The 16989-nt window shown below is 27.6% G+C and overlaps 1 protein-coding gene across 1 annotated transcript; it reads left to right on the top strand.

Annotated features, from left to right (window-relative positions):
- Window positions 1–8985: 8985 nt before the first annotated feature.
- On the top strand, window positions 8986–10777 carry LOC114183290 (uncharacterized). The gene is made up of 2 exons (XM_028070258.2): window positions 8986–9692; window positions 10015–10777. Exons 1-2 carry the CDS (start codon window positions 9071–9073, stop codon window positions 10380–10382), a joined length of 990 nt encoding a protein of 329 aa, XP_027926059.1. The 5' UTR covers window positions 8986–9070; the 3' UTR covers window positions 10383–10777.
- The last annotated feature ends 6212 nt before the right edge of the window (window positions 10778–16989 follow it).

Raw genomic sequence — 16989 nt, forward strand, 5'->3', positions numbered from 1 at the left:
TCATATGATGAACTTATTTTGAATCAGCAAAAATATTGTCTCAATCTTACCTCTGAAACTGGTCTCCTTGGTTTCAAATCAACATCTACTCCCTCAGATCCTTCAATAAAATTGTGTGCTAATGAAGGATTGTTATTGATTGACCTTTCTTCGTATTAACGTCTTATTGGAAGACTTCTCTATCTTACACATACAAGACCTGACATTTACTCAGCAGTTCAAAATCTTAGTCAATTTGTTTCCTTCGCGATTCACATCTCCAACAAGCCTGTGTATCCTAAGCTATTTGAAAAATGCTCCTGGATATGGTTTATTCTTTGCACCCAACAATGATTTTAAAGTTCAAATTTTCTCTTATTGTGATTGGGTTGTGCTACTACAAGGAGGTCTATGTCTGGTTAATGTATCTTAGGCACATCCTTAATTAGAAATCCATAAATAGAATACTATTCCACGATCTTCATTAGAAACCAGAGGTTGAATATTGTGCCTTAGCAACATTAACATGTGAAATGCAGTGGCTCCATTATATGTTTTGAGATCTCCATATGGATGATATTACTCCTTGTACCACTTTTTTTTATACCACTTTCTATGCTAGCAATTCAGCCATACAAATAAATAAAAACCCTACTTTCCACAAAAGAACTAAACATGTTTAAATCGATTGTCACCTTACTAGGAAAAAGCTCATGGAATGTCACATTCACCTTTTGCACATTCCTTTTGCTCACCAACTAGCTGATATGTTTACAAAGTCCTTCTATAGTGCTCCTCTTTAGGCTGCTATTTTCAAGCTTAGTCTCTTCAATCCATACGCCCAGGTTGAGGAGGATGATAAAGATACGATTAAAATCTTCTTCAGTTTTTATTTTGAATTAGTTAATTAGTTTTTTCGTTATTCTTTAGTTTAGATTAATCCTTTGTTGTTTATGTTTTGTGGTTTTTATTCTGCTTCTCTAATGGCTTAAATATGCCATTATATTCAATATCTCTTCTTTGTAATTTTAATATGTATTAAGGAATTCTTTTTTTCTCATTTCTCTTCTTCAATACACTTACACACTATCCAAAAATGGTTTTCCCATTTGTGTTTCTTTCCTTGTTTCGATCTAGTTCAAAATCATTTATATTTTCAACATAATTATTAAAGATTAGAAATTATAAAATGAATTTGAATCTAGGATTGGACTAATGAGAATGAATCCAGTTACTAAGAATGGTTACTAACTTGAACAAGTACCTATAAGTGAAAATTCTTTAGATGATACTTTTTTTAATTACACTATGAATATGTAAGGACCTTTGTTTGCTTTTAATTTTTTGCTTTTCATATTTGTTAGGTTATTTTAGTTTATCCAAGAACTTCAATATAAAATCATGGTCTGTGTAATGGTTGAGCACTCCTAAAGTGCATTTCTATATACATTTATACTCTTTATTGATAAAAGGAAAATATTAATTATTTTAAAAAATAGACTTATAAAATTTATTATTTATATTAATTTAATTAAATAAAAATAAAGTTATTATAAAATTTTGCACCTTAATATTTTACAAAAGAAAAAAATTACAAAACAAACAATTTTTTATTCATGTTACAAGTCGACCCATAATATCGCAAACCAAATGTTATACATTACAGACGAAATAAATGAACCATATTTCTTATACAAGACAGATAAACCTTTTCCAATTTTTATAAATCAAAAGTAGAACGGTTCAAAACTAAGATAATCAATACAAAGATAACAATAATGTATACTTGTGAAAAATTGTAAAAAATTTTAACATATGTTAACCGTAATTGTGAGTCATGTAATTTTTAGGATAATTATCGTTATCATTTGTTTTGCTAAAATTGACCAGAGAATTGATATATGAGCAAGCTGGAAGAGAATAAACTCTATTTTTTTTTTTATCAAACATGTATAATAGAGTATTATAAAAGTTCACAAAATCCGGTATTATAATAATAATAATAATAAAAAGTATAGTATCGTAAATGGCATTTACAACATTGTATTTTAATACAGTATCAATAAATACGTGGACCAAAGTCATCATGTTAAATGGGTAATAAATGTGTCCATGCCCTTGGCATGAACTACATAAGTTTGAAATTAAATTGTTTTTTCCACTGTGTTCGTAATCTTTTTTAAGAAAAGAAGAGCATAAAAAAAAATCCACAATCCAGACCAAATTGAAAGCCATGGTTGAACCAAAGCTCAGAAAGTTTAGGCGTAGTAGTCGTATTCATAATGATGATGAACATGGGTTTTGAAGTTGGTTTAACAACGTGTCACGTATCTAAAACCTTGACGGTGCCAACAAAACTCGACCACTTAATTTATTGTCTTTTACTTTCACTGTGTCTCACACTGAAATCTTTGAAAATTCTCATCAGTTTAGCCCTAATGTTTAAAACTAAAAGTACTACACTAGGGTTAAATATTTTGGTTTTTAATAAAAATTGGAATTAATCTTTCTTAAAAATTTTGAATTAATTTAATCTTTTAATTTTGTAAATGTGTGTATTTAATTATTTTAATCAAATTTTATTTAACGTTTTAAACACATTTTATTATAGTATTTTAGTTTGTTTACACCATTTGACACATGTTCGCTTTAATATTGACTAAAAAACAGGTTTAAAACATCAAATCAACTTAAAAAAATTTGGTTTAATAGACTAAATTTATGTATTTCTAAAGATGAGGGATTAAATTTATTCAAAATTTTTAAGAGAGACTAATTCCAATTTTCACTAAAAGTTGAAGGACAAAAACATATTTAACCCTAAATAAAATCGTATAAATTTATGATTTTAATATTTTTATCGTTTAGAAATTAAACTAAAGTATAAATTTAAATATATCTTTATCTTTTAATCTATTTCGAAAAAATAAAATTAGAACGCTTCAAATATGTATCATGTGGTCGAAGACACATTTGCCTCTTGTGATTAGATTTACTCATCCTTAATAAGATGAGTTTGCACCATAATGACATGACCAACTACATGTCAGTCAAGGCAATCCCTACGACTAAGTTAATCAATCCAAAATCATGATTAGCGCAATGATTAATCCATGAACAAATCAAGGTAATTAGTTATATAGATTAAGCTCATCAACATAAAAAGTTCATAAGTCTTAATATAAAGGGAAATGATACTATGACTCTTATTTTTTTACTTTCATGATTTACTTTTTGACATGGTTTAGTGTGAGCCATTGATTCTTTTAAAGGAAAAGACAATGGTACATTAATCAATGGTCTACACTAAACCACGTCAGAAAATAAAGGATACGAGTCAAAAAATTTGGAATCATAGTATCATTTGCTAATATAAATATGACAGTTTCATTAATTACTATATTTATTATTATTATCTTATGGCCTTAACTGAATTAAGCATCAAAGTGTTCTTTGCAAGCACAATTCTCATTAAACTTAAAAAGGACGAATATTCTTGGAGAGAACAAGTCCCTAAAGAGGACAAGTACCTTGAAGTTAGAACTTGAAATGTTGAGTTAAAATTTTTGCAAAATATATTCCATTCTGTAAAAGCAAAAACAAACACTGCTACACAAAGTTGAAACTTTTGCAAATTTGATTCTGTAAGAACAAAAACAAATAATACTAAACAAAACTTTATATAGAATAATTAATCATAACGACACTACTACAAATTCCCATATTACATGGGAATTTTCTTGCAAATTTGTTAAAAAATTTGCAAGAAAAGGCTTTTTCCTGCTATTTTTTCTAAGAATTTTAATTGGCAGGTAATTTCTTTGTGGGTAATTATTTCCTACAAAATTATAAAATTCGCAAGTATTTCTTACAAAATTTGTTGCGAAAAGTATTTTATACAAAATATTTTGCAAAAAAATTGGTAGCAATTTCCTGCAAATTTCTTTTTCATAACAAAATTTATAAATATTTCCTAAAAAAAAATTTCAAAACAAAATTGGCAGGAAATATGAGTTTTTTTAGTAGATTATCCTGCTAGACTTGATATCAAATGTTGAATTTACAATATGGCATAGGTCTTTGTATTAAAACCATGATTAACTTTGTGATATAATTATAACATTTATTTATTGTTTTCTCACCGACGATGTTTAAATTCAAGCATTAGGTAACACGAACATATTGTTAGTAATAATGTGTGGAAGTTTTAAAATAGATTTTCTTTTAGAAGAACATAGTATTAAGACAATGATGGGGTTAACAAAATCGATAATGATAAACATGAGTGTGGTACGTGTGCATGACATTATCACACATTCATTCTGAATGAAAATGAACCACAAATGGAAGCGGTCGTGTTCACAGTCACTGCTCATGCATAGTTTTTATTTATTATTTGTCTTTACGTGCACTTTCTTCGTTCATCATCACATTTTCAATTTCAGATAACAATATCTGACTTTGGTGCATTGGAAAAGAAAAATTCACAGCCATTAGTCATTCGATCATGCTCTCCTACACTCAGCTTAGAGTTCTCCCATTTTATTATGATACGCAAAACAAAACCAAATTTCTAACTATTTGGTTGAGGTTGGTGCATGCATGATATCACATTGGATCAAGTTATTGATTATTGTGTGTTGTTATGGGGTGAAATAGTAGCTAACAAGGGACATTGGTGAGGCATGCATTTAATTATTTTTTGTATGGTAGGCGATTAAGGAATATTATTATCGTCCTCTTACGAAACACAATGCGTATATGTCGTGTTTTGACCGTAAAAGTATATCATGCATGCTAGTTCCTCTGAACTTCATCTATGTATAATCAATTATAAGGGGAAGCTTCCAACTTTTACACAATTAAAACTATACCTAAATGACGACAAACCTAACTTTGAAAATGTAGATACTTTAATTAATATATAATCATCAAAATCTTTATTAAGAAATCTTTATAAGTAACAAAGTGAATTATAGTTAGACTTACAGTTAACTTTTTTATATAGTATCAGAATCATTGTTATGGTCTATCTTAGCGAGATTTGTTGTTTATTGAACATATTTTCCCTCGCTCGCTATCGGACCACCAATTAATGTCAAGTCTCATGCTTGAAATGTATATATCTCGGTGTGAGGGAGAAGGATTGGAAGTCCTACATCGAATAGAGATAAGGTTAATTTAGCATGTATAAGTAGATGCAAACCTTACTTTACAAGCCAATTTTGTGGGGGTTGAGTTATGTTTAAAATCAACTTCTTAACAAATGTTCTATCTTTTACATATATGTGCTTAAAACTTCATTATATTTTTACAATATGTGAAATATATATATATATATATATATATATATATATATATATATTAAATTGTCTTTATATTTAATCTATGTAGAATTTCGAACAATATTTGATAATAGGTTGATTTATTACTATATTCATTGTAATTGTTTGAAGTTTATATATATATATATATATATATATATATATATATATATGTATATATATATATATGTATATGTATATATGTATATGTATATGTATATGTATATATGTATATGTATATGTATATATGTATATGTATATATATATATATATATATATGTATATGTATATATATATATGTATATATGTATATGTATATGTATATATATATATATGTATATATATATATATATATGTATATATATATATATATGTATATATATATATATATGTATATATATATATATATATATATATATATATATATATATATGTATATATATATATATATATATAAAAGTGAGTGTAAATTCGACTTTACAGGTTAATTTTGTAAGATTGAGTTAGAGTTAAAATCTATTTTTTAACATGATATCAAAACTATAGATCGAAGTCTATCCTCACATGTTACATCATTGATTGGTACCATAACCATGTAATTATAAATATGTACAAATGCTTGATTTAATTTATAAAAAGATAATTTAAACGCTAGTGAATTGTGATTTTTTAAAATTGACTTAAATTTCAAGTTTATTTATTAACATGATATGATAGTCAAGGATTAGAATTTATCATGATATGATACATTAGTTGAAACCATAATCAATATAATATGTCCTTATATAATGAACTTTATAATCATTATAGTTTTTATATATGTTACATTTATTTGGAAACTGATGTAAAAGTATTTCATTTCCTATAAGATAACAATTATAATACATATTTTTTATTATAATATTCACCCTAAACACAAATGTGGTCGTAAGTATCATAAATATGTACAAATGCTTGATTCATAAAAAAAATAATTTAGAGACTAAAAAATTGTTGATTTGAATAATAGCAAGTCCAAATCACTTATACGAGTGGTTACAAGTTTAACAAGGGAGCAAGTTGTGTTTAAGTTTTTTTTTTTTGCTTTCCTTTTTACATATGTGTACCCAGAAAAGATAACTCATATTAAAAGTATAAATAAGTTAGAAGTTTACAAGAGAATTATTAGACAATTTTTACTACTTTTAAAAGTGACTTGGAAGAGGAAAAAAAGAGGGACAAGGAAGGACACAAAAAGTAGACAAAGCTATACATAGTATAGAAAAACTAATTTTCTTAATGTTTTTCACTTAATTATGTGAAAGATAGATATTTCCAATGTTGATATTTGATTATTAATTTTTTCAAGGTATCATTAAATTAAAATTTTGTTCTATATGCATATATCCAGAAAACAAACTCCTAACAATATGTATAAGAAGAAAACTCTAACTATCTATTAATGGTGGAACTTTTTTTTTATAGCTATTTTGACTAATTATTTCTTATATACATGTAACTTAGAGTTATATTTTTACTCAAAGTTTATTTGAAAAGTTTTTAGAAAACAAAATAACTTTTTGCCTATTTTATTTTACTCAAAGTAGTCAAACATTTAAGAGGTTATATGGAGCAAATGTTCTATTAGTCTCCAAATAATTTTTACGGTTAAATATGTTTTTGATTCCTCAAGATTCAGTGAATTTTAGAAATAGTTCATTTTCGAAACATTATACCAATTTAGTCCTTCATCTTTAGAAATGTGTGGATTTAATCCTTCTTACCAAATTTTGTTAAGTTTATTTGACATTTTAAACGCATTTTATGATAATATTTGAGTTAACATTAAAGCGAAAATGTGTCAAACGGTATAAACAATTCAAATACTATCATGAAATGCGCTTGAAACGTCAAATAAACTTAACAAAATTTTGTTAAAATGACTAAATTCACGTATTTTCAAAGATGAATGACTAAATTGGTCGAAAATTTTGAAGAGGGACTAATTCCAAATTTCACTTAAACTTGAGGGACCAAAAACATATTTAACCCTAATTTTTATTATAACTAGTAAACCAACCAGTGCGTACGCACGAGTTATATTTTGTTATTTTGTATATTAAAATAATAAAGTAATGAAAATATTATATAATAAAATATCATAAAAATTAGGTTATATAATTATAAATGTTATTATTAAAATAATGAAGTAATAAATCTAAGTGATATAATAATAATTTTAATTTTAAATATAATAAATAAAATTGATATTACAATATTGTACATCTAATTAATTTTACGAAATAATTTTCTATTAATCTCGAAATAATTTTTATTAAATTTTTTAAAATAGTATGAAAGAAGATATACTAACATCATGAAATAATTTGAAACTATTATTAATTCACACATCACCATATATCATAAATTTGTTGAACTTTGCAATAATTGTTATATTGAAAAGTGAAAATAAATGTTAGCTTTTCTATTAGTTTACTCGATAATTTTAATTCCTTAATATTTATAAGAACTATATTTAAACCGTTTCAATTCCTTAATATTTATAAGAACTATATTTAAACCATACTTAATTATTAATATATTTTATATTTATTAACTAAGTTTATCATTTTAGATTAATTTTACCAAATAAAAAACTTGCACATAATTTTACAAACTTGCACATAGGACGAGTTGAATTTTTATTCTGTAACAAGTGGAAGTTCATCTTGTTCTAGTTCTTTTATACAAGATGATTGAACAAGTGGGGTAACTCATTTTTTTCTACTTACAATAACTATTTTAAAAAGTTATATCATTAATGATTTAGTATTAGATAAGGATGCAAAGCTATATTTATTCCATCATACAATGTTCTAGTTAAAATTTATTTTGCAATTAATACTTTTTTGTAATCAATATTTAATAAGCAATAAAAATTCCAAAGATTTCAAGAGTCCAAATTAATGATTTCGAGATTTGTCATGATCAATATCAACAACATATCGTAGTACGTTCCTCCACTCAGAATACATGCAGTAGCATATATCATCAATATACACAACTTTTTGAATTTCAAGTATGATGGTGGTCCGCAACAACCTACCTGTATGTACTTGTGGTGTATAAATAAAATGAAATGTGTTGTTATCGACTCAACTATAGAATTTGTTTTTTTGTTGTCAAAGTTAAAATAAAATTTTATACTACTAAAGTGTTAAGCAAGAATTATGTTTATGTTTATTTAATTTGTAGTTTGATTTGATTTATTGAGAAATGAAACAAGGCATGTCTGTTATATATAACGTTGTAAAATTAATTTTGTTGCGTTGTCTCGGATTGGCGATGATGGTGGTCAAAACAGTTCCCACTAGTGGTCGGTATGGCGGTGCAGCGCTTCACATGCCATTTCCCACCGCTCCTCTGTAACGGTCATATTTCTTTTAGCCGTTGAGCTTCTTTTTAAATTATTATATCTCAAATAAAACCCTTTTTGTTACCTCCATTCATTGCTCACTTTGGTAACTACTTATTATACAAATTTTCTTTATCACTGTAAATTATTAAAAATAGAGGATTAATATTAATAATAAAAAGAGACTTTTGTCCTGTTGGATCCAAAGGCAACACCAGCGTTTTCATCAGACGGTTCAAATCGCATCACACACTTGCAAACACTCACTCCTATAAATACCTTCCTTTCTACCCTTTACTAAAGTTCCCAGCACTCACAGAGGGTAAGGTGCGAAGAAGGTAAGTTCAGGAAAAAAAACGAAAAAGAAGAGAGAATGGGTTATGTGTCTGTGAAAGCGGTTCTAATCTCCACCGGGGTTTTATCAATGGCAATGGGTTTGAAACTCACACTCCCTTTGCTCTCGTATTTCTTCCTCACCCAAGCTCCACACGTGTGGACCTTCTTCCTCACCTGCTTCACTCCTCCCTACCTCTACATCCTCCTCAACTTCATCATCCTCACCATCCTCGCCTCTTCCAAACTCAACAACAACCTCCACCACCACTCCCCGCCGGACACCGCCCTCCTCCTCCCCTCCGACCCGCCTATCTACGACCGTCCTATTCCCGCTGTCCAGATCCCTGCTCCTGACGCCGTCCACCTCTCCGCCGCCGCCGCACAAACTGACTACACCGTTTCTTCTGCCGAATACCTCTACCAGACGAAACCGACGCTGAATCACGATGCGGTCAGCGAAGGCAACGCCGGTTGTGTTCACGACGAGAACACGCCGGTGAAAGCGACGGTTCACGACGACGATGCCGCTGCCGCTGACGTTCCCTCCCCGAGCCTTCTGAGAAAAGATTCATCGGATTTTTCGTTCGCAGATGAGAACGAGAAACCGCCGGCTTCTGCCAGATTCGGCCACCGGAAAGCGGTTAGAGCCAGTCCAGAAGGTATCGTAATCTTAACTGCAACAGTGTTTCTGTTTATCTCGTATTTATTGAAATTGAAAATTAATGACAAAGAGAAAAGTGAAATGAAGCGGTTTTGAAATATGTTGTACAAAGCATGCAAGTTCGTTAGATTGATGCTCTTAATCGCATAATCAAGGTATATATTGAAGAACTATTACTAAAAGTAGTGAGATGAAACTTCAATTCTAATTTGGAAATAGTTTGTGTATGTTGTTTGTTTCAACAAACTTATGATTAGAGTTGAGATATTGTTGTATGATGATGTATCTGAATTTGTTTTGGTTATGGTGTGGTGGTTCAGGGGGGAAGGTGGTGGCGTTGGGAGTGGCGAAGGCGAAGAAGCAGGAGACGTTGGAGAGCACGTGGAGGACGATAACGGAGGGGCGAGCGATGCCGTTAACTCGGCATTTGAAGAAGTCGGAGACGTGGGAGACGCAGGGGACGCCGTTGAGGGATTTGAACGGCGGACCTGTGATGAAGAAGTCGGAGACGTTTGCCGGGAGGGAGAAGAACGCGTCGACGAGGCTGAGGAAGGAGCCGTCGCTGAGTCAGGACGAGTTGAATCGGCGAGTGGAAGCGTTCATCAACAAGTTCAACGCGGAAATGAGGTTGCAGAGGCAGGAGTCGCTGAGGCAGTACAGGGAGATGATGAATCGAGAAGCTCGCTGAAACACACAACACCACATTTTGCTTTGCTTCACTCACTACTCCGATGATCCAATTTGGGGGAAAACGAAGAAATTTCAAACCAGAAAATTGAAAGTTCGATGAATATAAAGCAGAGTGTGATTAAACAAGGTTTTGTTTGTTGCATTGGTTTTTTGCTTCAGGAAAAGCAGGGAAACAGTTTGGAATAGAAGGAAAGTTGTAGTTTAGTGTGAATCATGGAAAATGTTTTGAGGATATTTTTCAATTTCCATGAATTGGATTATTATTTTTTTGGTTATTTATTATGTTAATAGTAAGGTTTCATCTCGTGCTTTTTATTTGTGAGGGGACAATAACCGAAAGGTGTAATTATTTTTAGCGGAACTGAAAGGTTTAATAAATGTTTTGTTTAACCATTTTTGTGTTATTTTATTTTGTTTAGTCTATGAAAACTCTATTATGCTTTAATGCTGTAAAAAAATCTCATTCATTTTTAAGATTATATTATTAAAAAAATGTACTAGTATATAACAACTCAAATGTGGTACTTTTAGTATAAAAAAATTGAAATGAGAAAAGGAAAAATGTAACAATAGGTATTAGCCATCAATTTCCAGAACATGGTTGCAGAGGATTGATATTTGAATTGGAAATGGAGGGATAATTATTTGAATTGGGAAATGGGTGGATAATTATTTGAATTGGAATTTATGCTAATTCTGAATCTATAAATAAAATCAAATAGCTCTTAATGTGAAACTGTGTATATAAATATAATTAGATGTTTGCTTTCAAACCATTGTTTGACTTGAAGCAAATGAAACGCAAGTTTAGAAAGTTGTGTTAAAAGACCAAACACATACTTATATTGTTTTTATTAAACGTGTGAAACTAAGTTTATATGTAATTTACGCGATGAATATATGGATCACGATACACTTTTAATATAATCACACGTAACAATAAAAATAATTCATTTAAGTGTCTTTTGAAAAAGTGTTATTAATGAATACAATTAATTCTCATCATTAATTACTTTCAAGATTATCTTTAATTATCCATTAATAAGATAAGAAAGACAACTATATAATTATATAATATCTTACAAAAAAAAAAATATATCCTACAATTTTTTTAAATGCATTTTATGCTTAAAAACAGAAGATAATGCCATGTATATAGACTACATATTATTGCATATATAGAATAAAACACATTGAAAAATAGTTTTATACAAATAGCATAATTTACAAAAGAATATTATTATTTTTTTCTTTGCAGACAATTTTTTATTAAAAAACAGACGCCTATAATAAAAAATAGGTTTAATTAGTCAGATGATACCCACCTTTATTTAGATGTGTCAGTTTGATATCCGCTTTTAAAAATATGTCAATTGAATTCTAACTTTTGAAAATGTCTCAATTAGGTCTTTTTTAGCAAAAAATTATTAACACCATTAACGGTATTGATATTTAAAATGACTTACAAAATTAAGTATTGATATTTATATTAAAATTTAGTGGTAAAATTCATGAAGTTAACGGCTTTAGTAATTTTGTATGAAAGAGACCTGATTAAGACACTTTTTGCAAAAGTTGGGACTAAATTGACACATTTTTAAAAACGGATACAAAACTGACACATCTGAACGAGAGTAGATACCATCTGACTAATTAAACCTAAATAAATAAATAAGGTGTAAACTATCACAGTTATAAGTAATAACAAAGAAACATAACCTTCCAGCAACTTGCTATCACCTATGTTATCTTCAATTATATCATTTTTTATGCATTCACAATAAAAACAACGTTAATAAAAATGCAAATTAAACTCTAATTATGTTCATTCTAGTTATTCTTGTATTCACTTGAGGTATTTATAAAAAATATATAAATCAATCAAAAATCATTTTGCAAGTAATTTTTAAACCGGTTATTTACGTTTAAGTTTTAAAATATGACTTTTGTTATAGTATTTTTCTTAAAATTCTTTTCATATTAAAAAAAAGGAAAAGAACTTGAGAAGAAAAAAAAATTAAATTAGACTCGTCCTTAATGACTGTTTACATATGAAATAAGAGTATGATCTAGAAAATATAAAATAAAAGCCTAAATCATAGCAGAAATTTTTTAACCAAATTACTTTATAAATGAATGAAGTATTTCATAAGTGGTAGATAACTAAACGATTGAGATATAAAGGAAAAATAATCTTTTTTTTCTTCTTCTTCTTCTAAAAAGTGTGTGATTTTTCATGGGTAAGAATAAGGAAGCGTGTCAAAAAGATGGTTTTGTATAATGCAATGAATGGATGATGAGACAAGCTCTGTTTTTCAAAAGCCATGTCGCCAAAATAGCAAGATATCTAACAATTTGGATAATGCATGGTTTTTTGAAGAATGTTGAGATAACTTCTAAATATTATTTTGCTTTTCTTATTCACTAATTTCTTCAATATCACATAGAAAAAAAAAAGAAAAAAAAGAAAAGTAAAATTGCAAGCACAAACACAAAAAAACAAGGTTTGCCTCTTGGCTACATGATAAAGCAGTTGCACACAAACACAAGCAGACACATTATTGCTTACTTTGTTGGAAACAAAGAATTCTCCACATTGTTCTTCTATGATGAAACTACTTCTCATATTCAAAATTCACAATCATAATGAAACATCACATTATGGATTTACCCAATAAAACAGAGGAAGATAAGTTATGTCATGAAATTGCTTTGTGCAATTTGAACCAAGCTAACTTGGCACAGTGATGTTATTATCTACTTCTAAATTGCAACATTCTAAGATGAGACACTGTTAGAAATTCTTGCATTTATTTCAGCGGTTGGGGAACCACCAAATTAATGGACTTGCATTTATTTCTCCACAAGTTACATATAAATGGATTTGAAAACCTTTTATGATTGAAAAAAAAAAATAATAATAATTAAGTTTCTACTTGAAATTGGATTTTTATTAATTTTTTGGGTTAAATATGTTTTTTATTATCGAGTTTTAGTCAAATTTGAAATTGGTTTTTCTTCGAATTTTGACCAATTTAGTACTTTTTCATTTTTAGAAATATATATATATATATATATATATATATATATATATATATATATATATATATATATAGTCATTTTAACTAGATTTTGTTAAGTTTATCTAACATTTTAAACGTATTTCATGATAGTATTTGAATTATTTACATCGTTTGACTCATTTTCGCTTAAATGCTAACTCAAATATTATCATAAAACACGTTTAAAACTTCAAATAAACTTAATAAAATTTAATTAAAAGGACTAAATTCACACATTTTTAAATATGAACGACTAAATTGGTCAAAAATTTCGATGAGAGACTAATTCTTAATTTTACTGAAACTTGAAGGACAAAAACATATTTAATCCTAAACTTTTTTGGATGTTAAATATTTATAATTTACATATTTTTTAACTGAATTTTTGTAATTTAATTTGTCCGTTAAGTGATATGACTATTATCTTACTGTGCATTTTGTTTATGTCTCTATGAATTAAGAAATATTTGTGATTAGTATAATATCGTGGTTAAAGTAAAATAATGAGTAATTTGTACGTTCTAATTAGAAACGGAGTTTCATGTTCTCCGATGACACACATGTCATGACAAACTAACAAGGGATTGCCTTCTTCACTACCATTCATAAAATTGATCTTCTCATCTAATATGTTTTTTTAATAAAAAGAATCAAAATGATTCATTTTATATGAACACCAGATCTTCATATTTTTTAAACACATAGAACAAGTATATAAGATAATTGGGACAAAATAATAACCATACTATCCAATTAAAAAAAAAAAGTAAATTCCCAAAACTAAATTACAAAATATAAAATTTTAAATACTTTTGAGATATCAAGTAAATTTCATTCTATCAGTTAAAAACGTTGAAATTTATAAAAAAAAATAAATAAAACTTAATTAATTTTTTTCTTCCGTTTTTAGTATTTTTTGTGTTCTTACAAAATTGAAAACACACGGTAATGACTCCAAAAAAGTTTTTCTTCTCACTTTTTAGTCTCAAATTTGAAATGCTCTTAGTTCAATTATCATCTCAATCCAAAAAGGGATGTGTCTACAGAAGACACAGTCTGACGCGCTCAAATTAAGAGTGTGTGACAGATGATCATAAATGCTGTAATAATGAATATATAATTAACTCGTGAACAAATGTCATATCTGGTTGGATGTGGACCACATAGATTTTATTAACTTGTTTAAGACTCTGCTAATACATTTTAACTCTTAGATTGTGTTTTTTTGGGTGAATGTACTATTTATAAGGAATGGGAAGAAATGATTAGGAGGTGAGTAGCGTTTTTTTTATCAACTAGGAGGTGAGTAGCGTATTCTTTTGGAGGTGATACAAGGTGATGAGAGGAAATAATTAGAGGGATTGACTGAAAATTCAATCTCACCATCTATAGTGATATTGGATAGTGACATAACTGGATTTACCAAATTATCCTTCATTATTTAATTTTTGTTACATGTGATGTAGCGGTTAAAATCAATACACATGGTTTTAATTTACTTTCTTAATTCTATGTTAAGGAGGATAATAATTTATTATGATTATAATAAAAAATTATTACTTCTAAACTTACTATTAAAAAGAAAAAAAAAATTCATGTAAATTAATTATTTTCCACCTTATATATTAAATTTATTTTTATACAAAATATATTGTATCATTCATTTTTTATAAATATTTTTTATATATTTTCAAGCATTCAATAAAATTTATAAAATTATTTTAAATTATTTATATATAATTTTATATTACTTATAATAATAAGAACATTTTGGTAATTTAACTTTATTTCTATTTTTTTTTAATATATCACATCAGTCAATCCAGTCACAAATTTTCACAAATTTCACTCTTTAATCACTCTAGAATCACCTCTAAATCACTTAAAACAACACCAACTTCACCCTCTCATCTTTTTGATATCTTCTCCATCTCCTTCTAATCCTTCATCTCAAAAGAACACAGTCTTAATCTCTTATGATTACAATTATTCTCACTAGCCTTAATTGTCATATCCATGCCGACGTGATGTGGTGTTGTTGAAGAAATCTCAATCATTCGCAATACAATCCATAATAATATCAGACATTACTCATAAAAGTTTGAGAAAATCTTAATTTTGATTATAGATCGAGATGATATCGGATATACAACCTAAGATAATGTTGAGTATATATAATAATTTTTATAATAGTTTTCATTTTCAAATTTTTCGGACTTATACAAATAACTACTTTGAAGTTGTGAAAAGGAAAACAATGATATGTTGATTTATCTTTGTTTTTAAGTTCTTTATATAAAATATAGAAAAATAAAAGAAATTGTTCGTTTAATAAAATAGTAGGATTCTTCAATTTTATAACTTACCCTTTTTCTTTTTATTTTTGCTTCACAAAAAATGCAAAAGAACAAATTACAGTAATTAAAATTAAGTAGAATTAAAAGAATATTAGCAGTTACTTTTAAAAATATAAGATCAATAAAAACATTTACTTTTAAAATGAGACAATAAGGAAAGAGTTACAAGTAAGTTTTTTACGATTTATTTTTAAATGTCACATTTTTTTTTGAGATTTTTATTTTACTTAATTGTCTTTTTTAATTTTAGGCTAACATTATTACTTTTTTGTTATTCATATTCTTATTTTCTTAACTAATTATTAGTTAATTTACATATATTTATTGTGATGTAAAAATGAAAAAAAAAAATATTGAAGTTAAGAAAAATTATTATATTTTTTGTTTTTCTAAAAAACCTTTATACTACACTTAAAAACCAACCAACTTATTCAATTATTTTCCTTTGTACCAATACTGGTATAATAATAGATGAAAATATAGAAACCACGAAGCTCCAAAGAGAGTGGTCCAATGGTGAAGTGAAAGTGTTAGATAATTTAGACAATGGGTGGGTCCCTTTAATTATTAAGCTTTTTGGCCATTTTGATTAGTAATGAGCATGTGTGATAGGATGAGAGTTTGTTATATTTAAACGAGCAAATAGTGATGACGGAAATTGCTTGTAGAAAAGTTGCACTCAATGCACCTCACTCGTCTGAAAACTACATGCACTATAACAGAAAATGTGGTTTATGTTTGAATTTTTTTGCTTGTTTAGGTCTAATAATAATTCAGTTTGGTTTATAATCATATCGGGTAAAATATTTCATGTAAATTTATATTAATATTTGACATTTACGTTATACTTTATAATATCCAACGTAAACTTATATATATATATATATATATATATATATATATATATATATATATATATATATATATATATATATATATATATATATATATATATATGGTTTTGCTTAAAAGTTGAATCTAAAATCTAGGTTTTGTTGCTTTTGCGAGAACCCTAACTTTGTATTTGGACGAAACATTTCAACAAAAATTGAAATGCATTATATTTGAATTACTTGCAATTAAATTCTCTTCATTTTCTAAATAACTTATTTGGATAAAAAATTAAAATACCTTCCTTACATCTCAATTTCTTGTTTGGATAAAACAATTTAATTTCTTATGAGAT

Source organism: Vigna unguiculata, chromosome 5 (assembly GCF_037176805.1).
Source record: "Vigna unguiculata cultivar grain cowpea cultivar isolate G323 ecotype 2 chromosome 5, ASM3717680v1, whole genome shotgun sequence".
NCBI lineage: Eukaryota > Viridiplantae > Streptophyta > Magnoliopsida > Fabales > Fabaceae > Vigna > Vigna unguiculata.

Bases quoted from the DNA above. Each gene is read 5' to 3' on its own strand.
- LOC114183290 (XM_028070258.2), top strand. From the start codon at position 9,071: ATGGGTTATGTGTCTGTGAAAGCGGTTCTAATCTCCACCGGGGTTTTA. The intron at 9,693-10,014 runs GTATCGTAATCT...GTGGTGGTTCAG, and splicing joins GGTTAGAGCCAGTCCAGAAG to GGGGGAAGGTGGTGGCGTTG.